Source organism: Camelus ferus, chromosome 11 (genome assembly GCF_009834535.1).
Source record: "Camelus ferus isolate YT-003-E chromosome 11, BCGSAC_Cfer_1.0, whole genome shotgun sequence".
Lineage (NCBI taxonomy): Eukaryota > Metazoa > Chordata > Mammalia > Artiodactyla > Camelidae > Camelus > Camelus ferus.
In genome coordinates, this window is record NC_045706.1 from 52,284,857 (window position 1) to 52,307,236 (window position 22,380).

Genomic DNA, 22,380 nt, shown 5'->3' on the forward strand with positions numbered 1-22,380 from the left:
ATTTATAGGCCAGCCTGAAGTCGACAAAGGGGGGTTTCTTTTGTTCTAAACTACCTTTGGATGACTCTTTTGGCATTAAGTGTGCCCTGTAACTTTAAGTCCTTTCATGGATGTGGAATCATTTGTGCTTGAAGTGAGCATGCGCCTGGGAAGTAACAGCCTTAGAGGGGCTGTGGGCACCATCTTTTCTACTTTAGGAGCTCTGTGGGGCAGAAGGTCACCTCAGAGGGCGATGTAGAGGGTGACATAGTCTGAAAAGACGTGTGCCGTTGTTATCTTCAACTCTTAGAGCCTGGGGAATGCTGTTTGGTCAATGTTTTAAATCCATTTATTTCACCATGTAAGTATTTTGAGAAGCTGCTATGAGCCAGACTTTCAGGTGTGGAACACTGCCCTCAAGGAGCAAACTGTTTAGGAACATCATTCAAATATGCTAATAAGATATAATTCCAAACCTATAATGTGTTACCTCAGGGAAATACGGGGTCGTTGGAAGTATGTGTAAAAGTGATGTTAGAGAAATCTGTTTGAGGTAGTGATGCACGAATTAATATTTGAAAGGTAAGAGATAAACCAGGCAAGAAATCTTGAGGGGAAGAGGGTAGGAAGAAAGACCAGGTTGTGCAAAGATTTTGAGCCGTTTGGAGCTTAGTACACTGAGGAGCAGGAATCGGGTCAAGTGCTGGCTCACAGAGGGTGGGGATGGAGGGGGAGATGGGCTGGACAGCCAAGCCAGGGTCATCGCAGAGGGCCATCTGGGCAGCAGGTGGTGATTTTCAATTATCCTGAGAGCAAGGTAAATCATAACATGGTTTTTAAGCAAAGGAGAAGAAGGCATGGTGAACTCCTGGTTTTAAAAAGGTGGTCTAAAGATGGTCAATTTGAGTAGGACATTATGCTCCTTTGCCAGGGTTGAGTCTTCTCTAAAACAAGTTCATTTCAAGTTGATTTAAAATCAACAGGAATTCTCTGGTAAAGGTGAGGATGGGAGGAAGAGGGGCTGGTTTTAGAAAATACAGCGGAACTTGATTCATACTGGCCAAACTGTAGGCCCACCTTCCCTAATGAATCTTTGTAGAGTACTTTTGTTTTTGGCCCTTGGTGACCATCCAGGTTGAGTGCCTTTGTTGTGTTTCCTACCATAGTGTCATAAACTTTTCTGTAAACTAGTTATGAATGGGCAGTTGCAGGATAAATGCAGGAGCTCAGGAAGGCACACTTGGTTTGTCTTTCAGAACCTTAGGAATCCTAGATGGGGAAAAGAGAAAGGAGGGCTTATTATAACATGGAGGGGCTTTCCTGTCTTGTAATTTGTGGAAAACATAGTTGATATAGTAGAATGGAGTGAAGAAAAATGGTGGAAAATTGTTTATGGGATTTCTCATTTGAGAAGTAACCCCTAAACATCTTTTTTTCCTCTTCTTTTGTTTTTAATTTTCTTTTTTCATTTCTTCCTTCTCTATTCCTCCCCCTTCCTTTCATTTTTAATTTGTGGCATTTGGGCTGTCCTAAGTATCACATAAACCCAGAGTGGAGTTTACCACTGGGGTTAAGTTCATGCATATTTTGTCAGAGACTGAAGCCTGCTAGACTCCAATGTGTGCCAGTAGTTGAAGACTAAGATTTTTAGAGGTTTGTGGTGGTATTTCTTTAGGAAATAAAGCTGTGAGTCAGTTTTGCATTGTCCTTTGGCCCCAAAGAGAATAAGGGCTGCTTGAACGGGTAGAAACATTGCACAGGACGTAAGACTTACTGATATGCTACTTAGTCATTTTTCATGTAGCTCTCTCTCACATATTTGGATCTGGAATCTCTCAGGGAAACAGCTTTACATGTACATGTTTAGATGAATGAAACTTTGGATGTCAACAATTATTAATGGCCTAAAATACATAAAAAAGGCCTTTTTCATGAGTAGCTCTGTGAATGATTATCAGATAATTTGGGGGGGAAGAAAAGAAAGGAATAAAGATGTTTTGAGGTTATTTCTCAAATGACTTTCCATCCCATGAAACCATTTTCCTTGACTCCGTTCTACTGTATCAAGCAGAGTTTGTAATATAAAGCATGAGTATTGTCAAAGTTAATATTTAATAATGTAGAGGTAACACGTTCACATCAAGAGAGTGATGAGGCTCTTTGGTGTTCAAAATAGACAGGCATCTGGTTTCCGCTACTCAGGAGAACAGAGGACCAAGTACAGTTCTTATCTAGAGAGGTTCACAGACTGGCGGTTAATACTAACTTTGCAAAGGAAGACTGTGTTTGGAACTTGAAGTTTTTTGTATACTCATGCTCTCCTCTATAGTCCCCATGCATGGACACATCCACACGCATGCAAGCTACAGCCCTTTCAGGATTCTAAATGTCAGCATCCAAGCTACGTGGATTTTCTTCGAATTTTGTCTATCCTGGTGTAGACATTCAGAGCATGTGGGCGGTAGCCCAGCAGGAGATTCGCTTGGCCCCTCTTTGGTCACTGCAGTGGGTGTTGTTGAATTGCTAGGCAGAGAATCTTGCCTCCTTCCTTTGGATCTTTAGGAGGATCTAAAACTCTAATAAAGTGGTATCCAGTCCTCAGTCTGCCAGAGGCCTGTTTTCACATGTGACACAGGTCTTTGGGGAATCACTTGAGCTGCCCAGAACACAGCGTCCTCATCTAATAACTATGAACCTGAATCCTTGAATGCATTCAGGGTGAGCACCTTCAACACCTCCTTTAGAGAGGTAAAAACAGGGCTGAGTGACACAATGACAGGAAAATGCCTTTGAAATATAAGAAATGCACATAAGAATTTATTTTCCCAGACATTTGAAGTTAAAAAAGTTCAGGATAAAAACTTTTTAGGATGTTGTTCCTGTAGCACTAATCTGTATTACTAATTCATATTGATCATGTGTTTTCTTGTGTTATCTGTTCCATGTGTGGACAAAGTGAGAATGATGTCTCATTCCTGGTGACCAGGGCCAAGTGTCTCCTTGATACATGCTAATGAGAAATTATACCACAACTTCTTTATCCAGTCATCTGTCAGTGGACATTTAGGCTGTTTCCATGTCTTGGCTATTGTAAATAGTGCTGCTGTGAACACTGGGGTGCATGTAGCTTTTTGAATTAAGGTTCCCTCTGGATATATGCCCAGGAGTGGCATTGCTATGGTAACTCTAATTTTAGTTTTTTAAGGAATCTCCGTAGTGTTTTCTGTAGTGGCTGTACCAAATTACATTCCCACCAGAAGTGTAGAGGGTTTCCTTTTCTCCACATCCTCTCCAGCATTTATTGTTTGTGGACTTTTTAATGATGGCTGTTGTGACCTCACTGTGCTTTTGATTTGCATTTCTCTATAATTTGTTGCAGCCAAAAAATAAAATTAAATATGTAATTCCCAACTGATACAGGAAATATTAAACTGATTTTAACTTTACCCTACTGACATGTATATGTGTGAGGAGGTGGAGGTGGGGAGGATGGGGTGTCATTATTTTAGAGGTCTACTGTGATGTCATGTTTTGTGGTTCAGTTCTCAGTCTGTTTTTGGTCTCCTTTTTCTGTGTTGTGCTGTTACCCCAGGTCTTTTGCCCTCCCCTCATGCTGCTCCCTTGAGATTGCTATTGCTTTTTAAAATCTTCTGTGGGGTACCCAAGCTTGTTAAAAAATAATTGTATTTTGAAGCCATTTGGTGCCAATCGAAAGTTGGAAATATTTAAAAAATATATTTGGAAGCTTTTGTGGGGAGAATTTTCTGGATGTGGAGACCTTTTATTGATGTCGGTGATGACTTATAATTGGGCTGTTGAATAGCAAGTTCAGTTTTGCCCAAAGATGGTGTTAGGGTGTTTTGAATGTCTCTAGTACACAGTGAGGGGCTTCCAAAGACTTACATAGGAAGTTGTCTGCTTTTGAAGGCGAAATTGCTCTTTTGGCCTTTTTGGTGTCTCTTCCACTGTATTCTAGAGAACAGATTTATCTCTGGAGCCACCCCTCACCTGCCTTTAATCTGTAATGCTCTGATGGGCCAGTTGCTGCCCCAGGACTAGGAACGGACCATGACCGAGGCTCAGTCGGGCAGAGTGTTCCTTCTTCTGGCCACAGAGGTTCATTCAGGGATGGACATGTAAGCCAAAATAGCTTGTGGTTTCCTAGATTTTGCTTGGAACTTTGAGGAAACAGAGGCTCTTTCTGTTGTCTTTGAAGATGATCAGATGTAGATCTGAAGTCCCTGGGAGGTCACCAACGGAAGAAACTGAAGCTGGCAGGAAGGAGAGGAAAGCTGAGAGACAGGAGACATGATGATAAGTTTGAGCACCTGGCTCCAACCATACACCAAACTGTGTAGCTTTGGACTCCTTAAAGCCCCTCCTCCCCATTCATTTTCCTAAAGAACTTTGAATTGGACTTTATCATTTACAGTCAAGAAGGCAATCTTTTCTTTTCCAACTGTTCAACAAGGGAGAGTCTACAACCTTTTCTGGAAATGTGTGGTCAGTTACCCCAACATAGTCATATCAGTCAAGAATTCTGAAGTACATACGACTGTAATCTTGTTTTCTGACAGTCTCTCTGTAGTGAGAACAACACAGTAACCCTGCCCCTAAACCCCCAAAATCCAAAGACAAAAACTTTCTCTTTGTAAATACATCTTCATATACTTGAATATTGACTTTCAATTGTCCCTTCAACCTTCCCATTAAATATTTTCCTTATTATGCAACTTCAAAATTATTTACTTTTCGATACGTATGGCAAGTGTAAACCCTACCGAGCCATGATTCAATATGACAGTTTGTTGTTCAGCCATCTCCAAAGCCTTAAAGATTTTACTGTGAGTCCGTTGTGGCGTCTGGTACTAAAAGATGCTGATGGATGGACAGTGGGGGACCTGGTGCCTGAGTCACGTGTGAGGTCCTGCTGATTTCTCCTACTAAGACCAGTTTAATAGATGGGGACTGGTAACTACAGTTACTAAGTGACCGGAGAAGATTCCAGTAGCATTGGCTAATTAATGTAAACACAGGTCTTTCTCTGCGAAGTCACTTTTGCTCCACATCAGAGACAATGGAGCCGCTTCTCACTTCTCTTTCTGGGGCCTTCACCTCTGCTCCCTGCTCCAGGATGGAACAGGCTACAGCAAGCAGCCACACTGCCCACATTCCCTTCTCACTGCACCTTCTCCGCACAGGGATTTTGGAATCTGCAAATGGCTTTGCTCCAATTAAGACATAAGAAAATACATAATTTCTAAGTGTCTTGGCTTGGTGATAAAAATATGCTGAGTTGGGAAAACAAGTGTTCAGCTTTTCTACGCATCCCGGCACTGCCGTCAAACAAATCAATTCAGCCTTCAGAGAGGCATCCATTGCCTTGTGATTATGTTTGTGTAAAGTCTTGGGGTCTTTGATCAAAGAATGGCATTTCAGGCCAGGCCCTAATCCTCACTGCCTTAAGGTGTTTAAATGAGTTTAAAAAAAAAAGTTGATAACAGCTGGGACTTAAATTTGCCTTTGCCCAGCTTTTGTTTTGAAAAGGCTTCTATTATCCATGGCTTCCCTTTTCGAAGCAAAGATGGATCGTTGGGTAAACCAAAAAGGGAAAGAGGATATGGGAGGAAATGGGCGGAGACTCTGAATTAATCTTCTGAAGAAGAATGTTTGATCAGCGGGGAGGAGAGGATGGAAACCTCTGATGCTGACAGCAGGCACCTTTCTGACCAGGGTGTGATTGGCACCTTTGAAGCTTCAGTCGGGAGCCAGTGTCCAGTGGGTCGGGGCTTCCTCTGTCTGTGGGTGGTGGTGTTAATAATGTGGCAACTGGAAGGATTAATTGCGACAAGCAGCAGGATTACGAGGAGGGCTCCTTAGCTCTAAAAGGAACAGTTCGAGGAAAGCCTCTGATCTGTCAGCCTTAGAGGAAATTAGTGAGAGCAGACTCTAGCAGACTTAAAAAAAAAAGGCATTTAGGATATTAAAGCGAAATGTGAAGAGGATATTGAAATCAGACGCAAAGGGTAGGAGCGCTGATCTCGGAAGGGAGCGTCCACTTCTTCCTATCGGGAATTTCCTCGCTCGGTCCCGATTTCACACATGCCTTCTCTTTGTGGTCCAGCCGAGTGGACCATTTTACTTGCATTGCAACAGGTTAGAGAAGGGTTACAGGGTCTTCGTGGTGGCGCCCAAGTTCCAGTGCAAAACTTGTTTGCTCTCCACCACCTGGCGGTTTCAGAATCTCCTGAAACTAAGCCTCCCTGTATAATTTTTAAACAAGTCAGAGCATTAGTGACACCTTATCTGCATTAGCTATCTATTGTATATTTTACTTCTTACCCTTCTGGTTCAAGTCGGGATGTTGCCAATAAATCCTGTGTTACCATTAAAGAGGCCATTCATCACGCTTCCTAATGTGATTAATCAAGATACACCACAGTACCCTTAAAATGAGATCATTTTGATAAATCATGTATGACATGAAAAGACTTTATTCCTTTTAAGTGCAATTTAGACTGTAATTTTTTTCCTCATTTATGATTCATGGGAGAAACATGGATAAAATTCCCTTGCACAGTTACACCTTATCTACAGCAATAACTCAAAACTGCTTTTAGATGAAAATTCAGGGTCTTATTCACCAAAGCTGAATGCCAGCTCATTATTTTCTGGCGTTCAGTAGTCCAAAAATAATGTCCGCACGTTAAGCAGCATTCTCAAAAAGTTGAAATTGGCCAGGCACCAGGCACATCAATTACACTCCATCATCCTTAATAATGAAGAAATATCAGATGTCCTCTTGGAGTTTCTTTGCATCAGTAATGTTCAGCCTTCACCTTCCCAATTTAAGATGATTTGGAAACAAAAATGGGAGTAACAAAAGTAAGGGAATTTCAGCTGCTTTACACGATTCTTTTCTCCTGTTGCGTGAAGCTCCAAGGAGGTATTTTTTTCTCCTCCAATCTTGTTCATTCCCCTCCCCCCCTTCTTGTTTTGCCAGTGAAACTACCATTTTGTTAGGTCTGAGTTGTGTGTAAGCTTCTCTGTGATGTGGGCTTTCCCCTCACAGCTGTCACAGTAATCTGGGAAGCTGTATTCATAACCTCCAATAGAAAAATAATTTGAAAATGTGCCTTCTGGTGAGATCCATCAAGTTTAAGGTCACATTTTTGGTTAAAAGGCAGACACTGATGCTATTCATTAAACTGAAAAATGACTTATTTTCCACTAATATTGAAATAAACTCTGGATGGATGGTAAGTCATGCTGGCATGCACTAACAGAGAAAGCAAAAGAAAACACAGATATATTTAATTTGGACATGTAAAGTCAACAGAGTTTCAGGTCTTTCTTGATGACAGGGAACCAGGAAGATGGGCCGAAACAAATGTGAACAATGAGAAGTTCATTTGCCTCTTTCAGAGGACACAAGCATTTAAAGAAGGATTCAGTGCCTAAGAATTACAGACTCACTGTGGTTTTTCAAACACTGTTACCTATGAATAAGGACATGTAATTTATTTTGCTGCTGGTCTTAGGGATTTATTTTGGGCAGTGGATCAAAACCCTGTATTTGACTCTGTGCTTGAGTAACCCAAGAATGCATGTACCCTATCCAGACAACACCACAAAGCAACAAAACCCAAGTTTATTTGGGATATCATATTCCTGCTGGTGTCTCTGTACCTTCATCAGATAGAAACTGACATTAAAGATTCCTTGTATATTATTCACATTTAAATAAAGTTTCCCATGCTTTTATTTGTTTCCAATATAAAGAGTAAATTAAGAATTTAAGACCATTAATGCTGTACTTGCCTTGGTTAGGTTTCTGTTTCACATTTATGACTTTCTATTTTTGCTAAAAAAAGACCTGTAAATTTAAAAAGTATGCATGTATCTCATTAAAAAACTTTCCTACTTCTAGCAACACTCAGCAAATCTCTAAAGAATGCCGGTTTAGAACATAAATATTTTAAGGCCCCATAAAATTGGCAGTGAATATTTTTTCCCCTTAATACCATGTTCATTTCATTCCAATTTACTTCCGCGGTTATTTTTTCCAAAGCGGCTTTTAATACAAGACACAATTATTTCCTACGGGGTTGGGTAGGTCACCTCATTAAGCCTGCAAAGATCAGGCTCTTGTGATCCCCACCAATATCCTTGCATTTATTCCTAATTAAAACGGCCTTCCTAAATTGTCTAAAGTTGATCTATACAAATAACTAGCTAAGCAAAATGGCCGCAGTTGGAAAGTTAGTGGGGGCAAGGTGACCCGGTCACCAGGCCTGAAGCTGGGCCAGCTGTGGTGTGTCCGCAGTGGTGGCCTGCCACCTGTTGGCTCTGCTGACACATAACAGGGTATTGATGTCCCTCTCGGCGGTGCTGTCACCCTCTCTGACCCCTGTCCCAGTTCATCACCCCCAAGAGAAAAGAAGGGGCCGTTTGAGAATTTCAGGCCTCCTGATGTCCCCCATCATTCATTTTCTTGGCCACATGTTTCTTCTGCTAACACTAAAAATTTATGGCCAAGCACATTCAGGGCAGCACAAGTCCTTTCCTTCTTCTGGATTATTTCAGAGTTTCCTGTCATAAGGAAATCCAAGAAGATGTGTCCTCAGCGGATTGTGTGTGACAGCGTCTGCTTCTATCTCAGGAATCTGAGGCATGATGGATAAACTGTCAGTTTTGAAGGATGATGTTTTCTCCATATTTCCATTATGAACCAGGCTGTCATCTCCTAATAAATTTCTTGCGTTGGTATCAATTTATTTTTACAAGCAGAGGGTCTGATGTATTTGGGAGAGGCACTGACAGCCGAGCTGGCCCAGCTTGACAGAGCTGGCTCCACCTTATTTTGGAAAACGACTTTGGTTCCAAGGACAGAACTTGACCTGCAGCCTTTGAGAATAAAAAACTCTGGGAGAGGAAGAGAGACTCATGAGGCAAGTTCCTTCTTTTAAGCCAAAATAAATCAAGCCTGTAGGACTACCATGACATAATATTATTTCTAAGACAACCTTGCAAACCCAGATGAGAAATGCCATATGTAGTTATTTACTAAAGACAGACCATCCCAGTCATGCAGGGAATCTATGATGAATTCAGGTTGTAACTTGGCTAAAGATCTCACGACTTTTGCTCTCAGAAGGGATCTCAGTCATGCTTTTCTGCTTGACATGTGAGGAGTGGAGTCCTTCCATGTAATAAATAATTTAGTTACAAATGATATGCATGTCACAGTCATAGCTACTATGAAGAGTAAACCATAAAACATTAGCCCTACCTCTCAAGAAGCTTAAATCTAGTTGAAGATGTAAGATGTTATGCAAAATGAAAGTAAGTCATAGTTAATATTTAAGGAGTATTGCTAAGATCTTTGTTTCTTACCTTATTTAATCTTTGCCTTTAATGGGAAGAGAGGTGGTATAGCATTATGATGGTTAAGGTGGAGGCGCCTTGAGGCAAGCTGCCTGGATTTGTGGCCCAGCTCTGCTATGTGCTAGTAACCCAAGAACCTACTTAATTTCTCTAGGCCTCAGTTTTCCTTATCTGTAAAATAGGAAGAGTAGTAATAACTGCCTCATGGAACTGTTGGCAAAGATTGAATGAATTCATACGTGAAAACTGTTTAGCGTAGTCCCAGGCACAGAGGAAGCACAAATAAGTGTTAGTAATTTTTAACTACCATCATCATCATGATTATTATCACCCTTACCATTTTACAGTGGAGGAAAGTATGGCTTTAAGAGTTTAAGCAGATTACCCAAGGTCACACAGCCAGATGGAGCTATGATCTAAATCTCATTGAGGCATCAGAGCATAGGGAAGAGAAAGTAGAGGATATCCAGGTTGTAAGTAAGTCAGGAACAGAATCCTTGAAGCTTAATCAGCGTTTTTCTTACTATCCTTTCCATTTCTAGACTATGGAATAGTCCTTTTCGCCATAGCCCAGCACTATGGGGTTATCAAGTTAGATGTTAGGGTAAAACTCTTGATAAGGATAATATGTAGTGGTGTGCTGGAAATGTTTAACAACCAGCTCTCTGGGGGAAAAAATGTGAATGTGTATGTGTATCTAAGCTTACTGTAATTTTTATGAATTTAAAGGATTAGTAACTGTATAAATAAAAATTAAATATATAATAATCCTCTTTGTTATAAATTCCATTCAACCAGTTGGTCCCAGAGAATATTTTTGATTATTTTGACCAAACTCTCATACTCATGACCAGCCTAATGTTGTCGTGGACAAACGAGTGTAGTTCTGATGTGAATATCGGCTACAGTCTTTTCTCACTGTCAGAACTTCACTGTTTGTCATCAGCATGAACAACTCCTTTACTGAATCAGATGATGCTTTTTGAATCTTAGAAGACTATTTCCCCAAGTTTGTGGTGCTGTTCACAATGGAATGGCTACAGACACAATGTAACTTTTAAATCTAATCTGCATAATTAACATTTTCCCATCACTTTCTCAATTAAAAAAAAAATCGATGAGAGGATTAACCCCTAAATGGTAGCATTTGCCAATTTCTGCTGCAAATAGTACTGTCATGGCTGATGTCAGACTACCAGAGTGCCATCACTGAAGAGCTGGGACGAGATGGGAAGTAGCACATCACCATTTAGCATTTCCACTATGTATGTGTAATAGACACACATCATTTCAAGAGGATAAATCATGGTTAAATTTTGTAAGATAATTGAGAAGTGCTGAGTTTTGGTATAAAATACCTTTACTTTTAATATAGTTTATCCAATCATAAGTGTACGAAATTTAATTTTAAATAACAACTGTATTTAACAACTTATGACAGTCCTGAAAATTTAACCATTGCTCTTTGTGAGCTGCACAGGTTGACCACAGACACCCGTGGTTATGTCATCCCCAAAGAGCTGAAGAGACCTGAAGCACTGATACACCTGTGTTCCATAGGCACTTATTAATAAATTAATGGTTTTATTTATATGTCAGGCCACACACATGTTGCACATTCATATGAATTTTAACATTTCACTACAAATATATTACCTGCTTTAGTATATGTACTAAATCTAGGAAAGTTTTCTTTGCCAGGCACCTTCAAGCATCAAGTTCATTGTGCAATGGTTGGGATTCAGGCTGTAAAATCAAGCTGTGACAGTTGGAACTCTAAATTCCCCATATACTAGCTGGGTGCTCTTGCGCAAGTAATTTAACTTCTCTAAATCTCGGTTGCCTTATCTATAAAATGGTGAATACATAAAATAATGGTATTCCTATCTTAAGGTTGTTGAGACAGTTAAGTGAAACAGTGTGCTTAAAATGCCTGAATATAATTAGTGCTCAAAACATATGTAAAAACACAATCATATATATACCCTCATTCCTCAGAGGTTATAATATATTACATTATGATTGCATCCTGTTTGACCATATGACACAGACTATATCCTCAGCAAGGATTAATAATTAGCAGCAAAATACTAACTTGTACTCCATCGTATTTCTGTGGACAGAGATCATTATTTGTTTCTTTAAAGATAGAATGTTCTGCCTTTAACATTACCCATCCTGTTAGTAAATTCCCTCTCCCTTGAGAATCTTGTCTCAGCGCTCAGAGAAGTAGCTTTGTTAGGGGTGATGACGCATTCACCACCAATATGGGTCTTGGCCCCTGCACTCTTGAAGTCTACAGTCCTGCAGAGGGGACCAGACATGTGCCCAGCTGACAGTGGTGTGAGGCACAGTGGGGTAATGGCCAAGGAAAAGTATCACAAAGACCTGGGGCCTCTCCTGCAGAAAAGGTGTGGCTCTGGGGAGACTACTTGGGGTGTGGAGGTCACGCTGATGTGCTTAATCCCACCCTGGATTTCAGAACCATGCGACTGACCCTTTCTGTGTGTCAGTTTTCTCCTTTTTCAAATGAGAATATCGTAGGACATACTTACACATTGGAAAACCATTAGCACTCAGGATGCATTAAAGAAACATTTGCTTCTCTTTCCCCTCTTCCCCTTTCTTTTCTCTCCCCTTCTCATCTGTCCTTAACTCCTACTATAGCTCTTTCCTTTTCCACCTCTCCTAGCCCTCTAATGGGAGAGATTGAAAAGATACTTGATGGAAAATATGTTGTTTCATATCAGCCCTGGTTGGATTTTAATTTTTAAAAATTTTAATAATTTTTAAATATTTCAAACTGCCAGAAGCAGTGGCACAATTAACGTTAAATAATCAAATCACCCCATACCACCTAGTTCACAAAAATCTTTCAGTTTTTGTTTATTAACTTCTGCCTATTGAGAATTTTATCTTGTTAAAAATTACAGCGTATCTACTATTCTAATATTTACTATGTTCACTTACTATTATGTAATAAAAATCTTTGCGTATTTGTGTTTCACATTCTAATTTTATTTGGTTACTATAAGAAATTGTGATTATTTCCACAAGGCCCAACATTTAGATTGTTTTAATTTTTCTTGTTATAAAAGCGCCTGCTAAAAATATTTTGGGAACTGCTGCTCTTGATGATTAATAAGGTCTTTTTTTTTTTTTTTTTTTTTTTTTTTACAGTTGTTGCATTTTATGATTTGGTGATTTGTGTAAAGGTCCACAAAAATGCCCAATCCATAGCCCTGGTTCTTTGTTTCCATCCCTGGTTCTCATCCTTGCTACCTGCCTGCCTTCTTCCTGTGACTGTTTCAGAACTACCACCCTGGGCCTGATGTCATTTTAGGCACTGGCAGCACCAGACCCCCTTGAGATCAAATAAATGGGAAACTTTGGAGGCTGTTTTGCTTGAACAGGGCTTCCATTTTCCAAAGAGCCTTTGGCACAGCCCTCCTCTGCACCCCACCCATTTTCTAAGTGACTGCTGGTCTGAATTAGCCTTCTCCTCCCTCCATCAACTGAAGGCTCAGCTTTTGCCCAGACTCTGCCCTTTGCCCACTTAGGTCCTATAATCTTGGTCCCTTAGTTGCTGACTCACCCTTCTCCCACCTTGCCTTGTTCTCTCAATTTCCTGGTTTCTAGCTCTGGACAAGCATATGGTTTTTCCTGTTCCCCTACCTGTCTGTCGCTCCCAACGCAGTGCATCTGTGGTGAAGGCTGCCTGTGTGTCTTCACACTTGAAAGATGTGGTGCCTCCACCTGTGAGCAGGTCAGAAGCCTCCACCTTCAGGCTGGTTCTTGGGCTTTTAACTTAATCCCTCAGATGTGGCCAAGTCTTGACCCCTGATTGTGGCAACTTGGCTCATGCTTTTGTGTTGAATTACAAGCATGGTCTGTAGTTTTATCTTTGACATTAAAATGTTTTAGTGATTCAAGCATTATGCATTGACTTCTTTCTGTGTATCTAGCAGCATGTTGGTTACAAGGGTTAATAATCTAGTTAATCTTGAAAAGTTAATAGAATTAATCTTGAAAGCTCTCTGTTAGTATGAAGAAGAAACAAGGAAGGATGTAATTACTGGTGCATGTGTTCAGCTGTCATCATAGAGGTCAGGGTCAAAGTTCTGTGATGCTGCAGAATAAGGGCATCATGCTATGAGCCAATGACTCTTCCTAACCAGTATTAATCATGATCATGATTTTGTTTGTTTGTTTGTTTGTTTTTTTGATGAATTGGGAATAAAACCAAAGTCCTCATTTTATTTTTCTTGGTATTCTCAGTGCAGGGCCTGGCATATAGTCGGTAGTTATTAAATACTTGATAACTAAATGAGCAATACTTTTTCTTATGAGAGAAAAGAATGTTTTTAGAAGAGCCAGCTTTATACCACAGTTTCAGGGAATGAATTGTGATGAAAAGCGAAGATTGCTTTTACTTGAAAGAGGCTGACAAATTTCCCAGACCTGGGATCACTTTATGCGGTGTATGATTTAGGGGTGAGTGAGCATGCCAGAGCGCTCCACTTGAGCTGAGTGATGGGGAATGAGTTGTGGAGCTGTGGTCTTAGATGGTATTTTGTGAAAAATAGTGGGAGATTTATGGCCATTAAACAACTTTGTAGCTGCCCCCTTCTTGTTTTGAAGCCTGCCAAACCTCTCCTCCTGTGGTCTGTATCATGTTCCTTCCGGGCATCCATGATGTTCAGAAATACCCACTGGAATGCAGGTTTCCATGGAACGCATCCAGTGGGAGGGGGCTTGACATTTACACATTCATCTGAAGACATTCACTTTGCAAGGCTTTTGTACTGTACTTTCATTGAATGTTTTCCAACAGGGTTGCCAAAGTTCTACCTTCCTCCCTGCATTATAGAAATTGCAGAGCACAGTGTATTAGTGACTATTATCATTATTGATGTGAGTTTAAAAAATTAGCAACTCTCCAATCTTGAGTAGGAGAAGAGTACAGAAACCTTCAGTATGCTTTTCAAATCTTAAGCAGAAGGACTTACCAGGCTGGAAGGGGCATTTCAAGTCTTGGTGTGAATGGGGATATATATTTACTACTATTTTTCAGCTTTTTCCATTCTGTTGTTACAGTCAATAGCTTTAGAAGAATTAGAAATGGGATATTTCATCACAGAAAGCCAACTCACGGTGACCTTAATCCATGTCATGCAAGTACTGGAAAATTATTAGAGGACATTTCCTCTAATGATGGGTTTTAAATCAATGCAGGATTATGGATCAGAGAGGAAGCAGGAGTCTTTATTTTTTTCAATTTTCATGTTGAGTTTTGAGAAATTCCCAACATGTAGAAAAGTTTAAAAAGTAATGAGCACATTTAGCTACCATACAGGATTAGTATTTTCTAACATTTTGACATATTTTTTTCTAAGTCTTGTCATTAAATTAAAAACCTTTACATATGCATTGAAGCTCCCCCTATTCCTATTTGCACCATTCCTATTACCCTGCCCTCTGACAGAGGCACCCATTTTCCTGAATTTAGTGTGTAACTTTTTTAATTTTTAGTTGTTACCATCCACACATGAGATCGAAGAACTACATATTCACATAAATAATATTACACTACATTTATTATTTTGCAAATTGCATTTTTTTCACTCTGTTGAATTTTTAGACCTATTTAAATTGGGAAATATAAATCATCTTGATTGCTCTTAATTGCTAAATATTATTCTGTCATGTGAATGTACAACATTTTATCTATCCATTTTCCTCATTGATAGACATTTGATTTATTTCCAATTTGTTCTGTTGTAAATAATGCTGCAGTAAACAGTTTTATGTCCCACCTTACAGACCTGAGTAAAATTTTCCATAGTGCATATACTTTCAGTGGTGTTGCAGTACCAATTTTCAGTTTTATTAGATACTGCTCAATTACTCTCCAAAGTACTTGAACTACTGTACATTTCCACTGGCAAGGGATGAGAGGTTAAGAGTGTTGCTGGCCTTCAGTCTCTGTAGCACTTGTTATTGTGAGACATAAAAGTTGGCCAGTTCTGATGGATAGAAAAATTGTATCTTATTGTTTTAATTTGCATTGCCCATAGGACCAGTAAATGTGACCATCTTCTCTTTTATTTATTGACCACTCAGGTTTTCTCTTCTTTAAATTGTCAGACATTTCCTTGGTCCATTTTTCTATTATATTTTTGTTTATTTAGGGACATTGGTTTTCTGCAAGCTCATGTTTTATTGTAGATGTTATAAACATCCTCCAACAGGAGTGATTTATAAAGTAAAGTGTAAAATCATAGTTGTTTGCCCTAGGTGGTTAGAAAATTTGGCAAAGACTCAAAGATTTGAGAGTACTTGTAGTTCTGAGGATTCAGATTTACCCCAGTTTCCCTAGTCCCATTTTAGGCATAAAGATATGAAGACTTAATCCAGGTAAAAGAAGACATTATTTAAAATTTTCCACTTATGTTTCTATTATCTCATTCTTAATACACTATGAGTATTTTGCTTTAATTTCAAGGGGAATTTTTTATTCCTGGGCAGGTAGTGTGCAAATTTAAACATTGTCCTGTTCACTTCTTTCATCTTATAATTGTGCTTTTCTGAATCATGCTTCTAAGCATAATTTTCAACATCACTATTGAAAAGATCACATGGACTTCATTTTGCTAAAAGCCAAGTCAAAGAACTGGTAGTTAGACTCTTGGTTTGTAGCAGTTTCCCTAAACATCCAGCCATGAAAGTTTCACCAAAAGGCATAGTTTGCAAAATTGTCGTCTTCCTGGATTCTTTTCCATGACTTGAGTTTATAAATGGACACTGAGCAGAAAAGTAATTAAATGCTAGGCATAGAATGATGACTGCAAAACAGAACTCAAGCCACACAGTTTTTTGCTTTGACTACAATTGGAAATAAAACTGAAATAGCTATTTTACTCTTGGTTACAAAATTCCAATGTTCTGCCCAGTCCTTTTGTTCCAGTAATCTTAGGAAAAGCTGTCATCAGATTATTAACAGCCTGAAAATTGAGATTTTAAAAAAAAGTACCAAGAAATATGACAATATAGCAACCTTAAACTCATCTTGGAATTTTAGGCTTTTTAAACAACAAGGTAGAGCAGAAACATTGGCAGAGAAAGAAGTATGGCCCCTTTTGGAGGAAGTATAGTTGATCTGTGGAAGGACAACCCCCACTTGTCCACCCCATGTATCTTGCCTCAAGCATTGAAGAGATGCTGTATTTAGAACACTAACATTGTATCTCATTTATCATGCAGCAATTACAGGGGACCTTGAATGCCAAGTGGGGAAACACCTGGTGATTCTAGTGTTTGAATTTTAATCTGATTTCCTACTCTTTTACATTGTTGCAGCATCCTAAATGTCTAATGATGTGGTACCGAGCAAGTCTTATCTACTTTTGAAAGCATTTTTTTCTGGGTAACTGAACTTTGATCTTTCTGGACACAGTCCCCTTGGATCAAGCTTTAAACACTGTATATTTCCCTTGCTGCTGGAGTGACGTAATGCTACCTGAAATCGGTCTCTGCCTTAGGGACAGAGCTTCCAATTTTGTGCCATTCAGAACTCTTTCTGTAAGACTCCACTGAAAGCCGCTTAATCAAACATCTCAAATGTCAGAAATGGGGTTTAAAGGGTTTTTCTAGCAAGTAGGTCTAATCTCCGACTTAGTTTTGATTCCTATAATGTAGATAATCTCTTCAGAGAAAAGGGCTGCTCCTACCAGGGCAAATATATCCCATAGAATGTGTTTCCTTTTTCAAGAAAGAAAAATGTAGTGTTAATGAAATTTACTTTTTCATGAAGCTTGGAAAGGTTGTAAGCTTAGGATTTTGATCCTAGCAGATGGTCCTTTTTGGATATTAAAAAGAAAAGTAGCATTTGGCTCAGAAGTCTGATGTGGAGTGGCAGTGATGATGCTGCTTTTTCCACGCAGCCGCACTCTGAATGAGGCAAACTGGCCATCAGCTCTGAGGGACAACTGACTCCACAGCTGTAGTCCCTTGCTCCTGCCTTAGCCCCCATGGGTGTAGACTTAGGGAAAGAGGAATTAGCAGCCTGGGTCACACATCTGGTGGTTAAAGAGCTGTGTGTACAGCAAAACAAGAGGGGAAAAAAAGCATCTTAGATAGATTTCCTGTCATTTTCTTTTAGGCCTTCAAATGGCAAAGTTTTGTTGATAACCACTGTATTTCAAATTTCAGATGGGTTTTTCAGTGCACTTGTTCAGTTTAGCCAGAACCCCAGTTGCATGATTTGCGATGGTTTATGTCCTTCGGTAGGGTCACTTCATGCTGCTGGGTCTTATGTCTTCAGCTTCCTACTGTCCCCATGCCACTGGGCCCCGTAAACCAGCCCTGTTTGTCCCACCCTCCTGGGAGCAAAGCTCAGCCTCTTCAGTGGTTTCCATAAAAATTATGCACAGTGAGCATTTAGTCTGTAGGAATTACAGGAACAAGACCTGTAACAGAAATCTAAGTCAACATTTCCTGCCTTCAACTTCTCTTTTCCTGATCTTCCTCCTCCTCCTCTCAGTTCAGTACAATAAACAAATGTCCCCTTGTCTAAGAGTCCCTCCACCTGTACTGAGTCCCCTCTAAGCTCTGTGTTTTCCCCTACACTTACCAGAATATCATCTCAATGCAGACAACTATTGCTTCCTGAGAAGAGTCTCAGTCCAAAATACTTTCTCCAAACCCAGGTCCCAAGGAGATAAGTTTGGGAAAGGAAAATATTTAGTGTTTTGTGTTGCTTCCTTTGATATATGTGCTTATTTTTCTTTTTAATCATGTAGGCTTCCAGTGACAGTGTTGCTGTCTCTCCAGAATGTTACTACACACCCTTGCCGTCTGCTTCCAGGGAACTCACCAGTCACCGAGGTAAGGACTCTGCTTTTTATTGCTCTCGATGGCTGCCGGGAGGGACACTTGGCTGCGCAGAACTCTGGGCTCATTACTGCTGCCTCGGCACTTTGGAAGGAACATAGTGCTTTTCAAGTCCTTGATGAGAAAACCACACCTGTCAGGCCTAGTGATTTTAACTCATATTAAACAGAATTTAGTGGCAGTCTAAGGGGAAGGCAAATAAATCCATGGTGGAGTATAATTTTGATTTTTTTTTTCTTTGAATAAGGAGATTATCATACTTGAACATTACTAAGTAGATCATTACCTCCAGAAAAAGTGATGGAGAGAAATTGGGAAACTCACCAGTATTTGTAAAAATATCATTGTTTGGGAGTATAATAGTTGAAATCTGTAATTTCCAAATGAATGAACTCTACATTACAGTTAAAAGGAATTCCAATTTGCCTGGCAACATTGGAGAGAATCCTTGTGCCGTTTTCCCTGAATTCTCTGATCCTCGAAACATTAGTTTGTCTTAATCAGTTCTTCCAAAGCCTTGAATTCCGATTGCCATCTCTAGAGTCTCCAAGGAATATAATTCAAACATGGTTTATCCCTAACCTGGATGCCTGAGCAAAGGACTATGTGATCACCTTTGTTAGAATTGGTTAGAACAGGTGGAGGCCATGTGATATAACTTGTTTTACCCCATTTTATTCCGGTTATGACCACAGCCATGTTTTGTAATTGTGAATCTACCTTCGCCGTGTGAGTAAAAATAGGCTTAGGATGAGGGCATTACCTGCTTTGAACAGTGCTTCCCCCAGCTGGAAACTCCCCTTGTCCATACAGGGGACACTGAATGAGGGCCGTCCCAGGTTTGTCATCCAGGCTGCATTGCAGGATGGGTGGGTAGGAGCAAAGTCTGTAGAGATGAGACAGTGGTGGAGCTGGTCCTCTAAGGCTCTGAGCAGATAGCATCCTTATATCCTGCAGGAAATGACCAAGAGAGTAATGCAAGAGTCCAGGTGTCTGTGACTTGGACCCATGTTGTCTGTTTAATGTCGAGGCTCAGGAGAACTTTTCTGTGTTTAAATATGTGTTGGTTCAATTAGGGTTCCATTGTGATTCCATTTAGTAAGTGTCAAATTTGTGAAAATCAGTTTTGCTCAAAGTCAGGTGGAATAAATAGCTGCCAATGTATTATATTTTGAGGGGCATAAACAGATCTCTTTTGCTGAATGTCTTTATGGAGGTTTTGAGTGTATCCCTTTAGAGACTGTTTTTTGAGGGGGGAGGTGGATTCCTCTTGGCAAATAATAATGCTCTATCTAGAAGGAATGACAAATTAACCCTAGCATCATACTCTCATGGATTTATTTAGTGGTCTCTTGTATATGAGTAGGGGTCATTTTGCTGTGTAGCTGGTTGATTGCACTGCATAGGAATTGAGGTCTTGGATCTCTTAAGCCTACTTGTAAGAGTTGATCTGGCCATGAAATTGAGATTTCACTGCAGGAAGTCCTGATCAGATAAATGATAGCCATTGGTAATAGTGCAAAGGTCATCTGTCACTGTAACAATGAAATAAGAAATCTGAACCTTGAAGAAATGGAATATAAGACAGTAAGTTTTGAAGATATTTTAAGTAATACTTGGAATATGGAAAAATGCCTAACATGGTTAGAGTGAAAATAGGCACCCTCATTATTTAAAGGGAGCCAAGAACAGATGTCTCAGTTTCACTAAGCAATTAGTATGCGTTTAATACATTGGTTGCCTGATCAGTACTAAGTACGTGGATGTTGAAAAGAGCAAGTCAGCATCATGAAACGATGACCAGGTCCTTTGGGCTTATGGTCATGAGGAGATCAGTAAAGAGAGAGCCAGAGAAGCTCATGAGGCTGAATTATTATTGGACTACTCCATGTAGGGAAAATATGAGACTGATATATTTCAGCTTGGCATGAATCATACAATGACAAATGAGGGGAGCCTTATTTTTCAGCATCCAGAATGAAACTGCTTAATGCTGTCTTTTTTTTTTTATATCTAAGTTAAAGAAATTATTCTAAATTTCTGATCACATAAATCACCTATTTGAGTGTCATTTGTTAACATCTTCATGGAAACAGCCTACAAACATTTATCCAGAGAGGTACTTCCATATTGTAAAGACAAATTACATCAATTCTTTCCCAAGAGAAATCTTCCATGATGTCTGAAACTTGGTCTCTAAACTCCTAAGTGGACATTCTATTTGCAAATAATTTTTGATTCATCCAGTTCCCAATCTTTTTTCATTCCACACCAATGACTACACAAACCAGTGGACAGTAGTTCATGTGCAAATTGCTATTTTTCCACACATGCCATTTTCCCTTTGCATGTCCTTTTATGTAACTTCCAATGTCGAGTGTGATAGGCCCAAGATTCATGTCCTGAGGACTGTAGATTCAAAGGCAAAGAAGTCTGGGCCCAGAATAAGGATCAGGAGACAGGGGACTCTATTTTTCTGTCTGTAACTTGCAGATAATCCAAACCTCATAGGGATAGTAATGCCCAGCACTTTGGACTCCCTGCATGAATTTTTTGCTGATTTTATCTGTATTGACTTTTCCTCTTTGAGGTACTCATTATATTTGTCTTTCTCCTTAATGCAGTTGCTCATCCTCTGCTTTCTGTGATAGAGGTCAGATATACCAAAGTCTGGGACTCCTCGTAAATGAAAGCTCCCTGAGGGGCAGGGCAGATTCTAACCGTTCATCTCGTTCACATCACTGACTCCTGCTCATTCTTCAGGTATCAGCTCAAATACCACAGCTCCAAAGAAGACCCCTCTGATCCCACCCTGTGCATTCATAGTAGGTCAGTTTTCTCTGTTCAGGGACTGTCTTCCTGGACAGCAGCTCTTGGCAGGGGGAGGGGTGGAGCAGCAGAGGTAATAGTGTCTGTTTACTCACCACTATGTCTGCAGTGCCTGGCACAGAACCTCCTAATTAACCAGAGAGCAATAAATATTTGTTCAGTAAATGATGAGTGATAGAAGCCTAAGGGAAAGTCAAGTGCTTAGATGCCTCTTGTTGGTATCTAAATACTTGATTGCACGTAAATTGGGAGGTAACAGTTGCATCTGAGAAAGAAAACCCATCTGCCTTTGAGGGTGAACTCATACTGAAGGGAGAGGCTGGTCTTGGGGACGTCACACCTCGACTCTGTTGCTTGCAGAAACCTAAGCCATCTTGAATGGGAGCTGTATCTGTTGGTTCATTGCCAGGTGGGATTTAGCCATATTGCATAACTTCCCAGTAGATAATTATTTTAATGTCATAGGTTTCAAACTCTGGCATTTTGATGGCAGGAAAGCAATAGGATGAATTGAAGCAACTAATGGAATTATTTTACTTGAACAGAAGCTCTCAGAGAAGGGGCTGGATTCTCAGTAAGAGGCAGGTTATGGTAAAGATGTGGTTTTAGAATGGTCCTCTTGAAATGTCTCTGAGAATTCTCTAGGTCTGAGCATGTCTTCAGTGTATGAGGGGTAAGGGGGTGCGTCAGTGATGCTAACTGCTACCTAGTGACAGTCTGCATGCTATCCCTCACTGAGTAGCCACATGATGAGGAATGCTGAAATGTTGGAGAAATGTCTCTTGAAATACATTCCATGCATAGGACATAGCCCTGTGTGCCAGGTACTGCCATTCTTTATCTGGTAACTGTTAGAAGTAGAATTCGCGTCTATATAGACCATTGTGTCTTTTGGGAAAACATTTCTATTTGGAGCACAGACCATACTCATCATCCTTGAGACAACTCTATAAAGTGGGGAGGGTAGATATTTCCCATTTAACAGAGGAAGACATCACCAAAAATTGCTAGGGAAAACTGAGTCATTTAGCAACAGAGGCAAGGAAAAAAAAATCTATGCTGTGTCCTTGATTCCCAGGCCACCCCAGATTTTTGTCCCTTACACAGGACATGTGAGGCTAGTGTAGGACTCACTGTGGCATCATGCTGGAGGGAAGAGGAGAGAAAGTACAGGGAGAGGCTCAGCTTGGAAATGTCTGCTACCAGGGGTACATTTCCAAAGCCTGTGCTGAGGCTATGGCAAAGCGCAGCATCCTTGCCTACTTGTGTCAAAAAAAATAGCCTGTGACTTCC

At 40.1% G+C, this 22,380-nt stretch overlaps 1 protein-coding gene across 2 annotated transcripts in view; it reads left to right on the forward strand.

Annotated features, from left to right (window-relative positions):
- LRMDA (leucine rich melanocyte differentiation associated) overlaps nt 1–22,380 on the forward strand; it is a 1,095,017-nt gene that overhangs the window by 761,902 nt on the left and 310,735 nt on the right. For both annotated transcript variants that reach the window (XR_004324173.1, XM_032491971.1), the window contains exon 6: nt 18,168–18,252. Coding sequence is in view for 1 of the 2 variants with exons in the window: in XM_032491971.1 (XP_032347862.1) it covers nt 18,168–18,252 (85 nt within the window). In the remaining variant the exon portion in view is untranslated. The remainder of the gene's footprint in view (nt 1–18,167; nt 18,253–22,380) is intronic.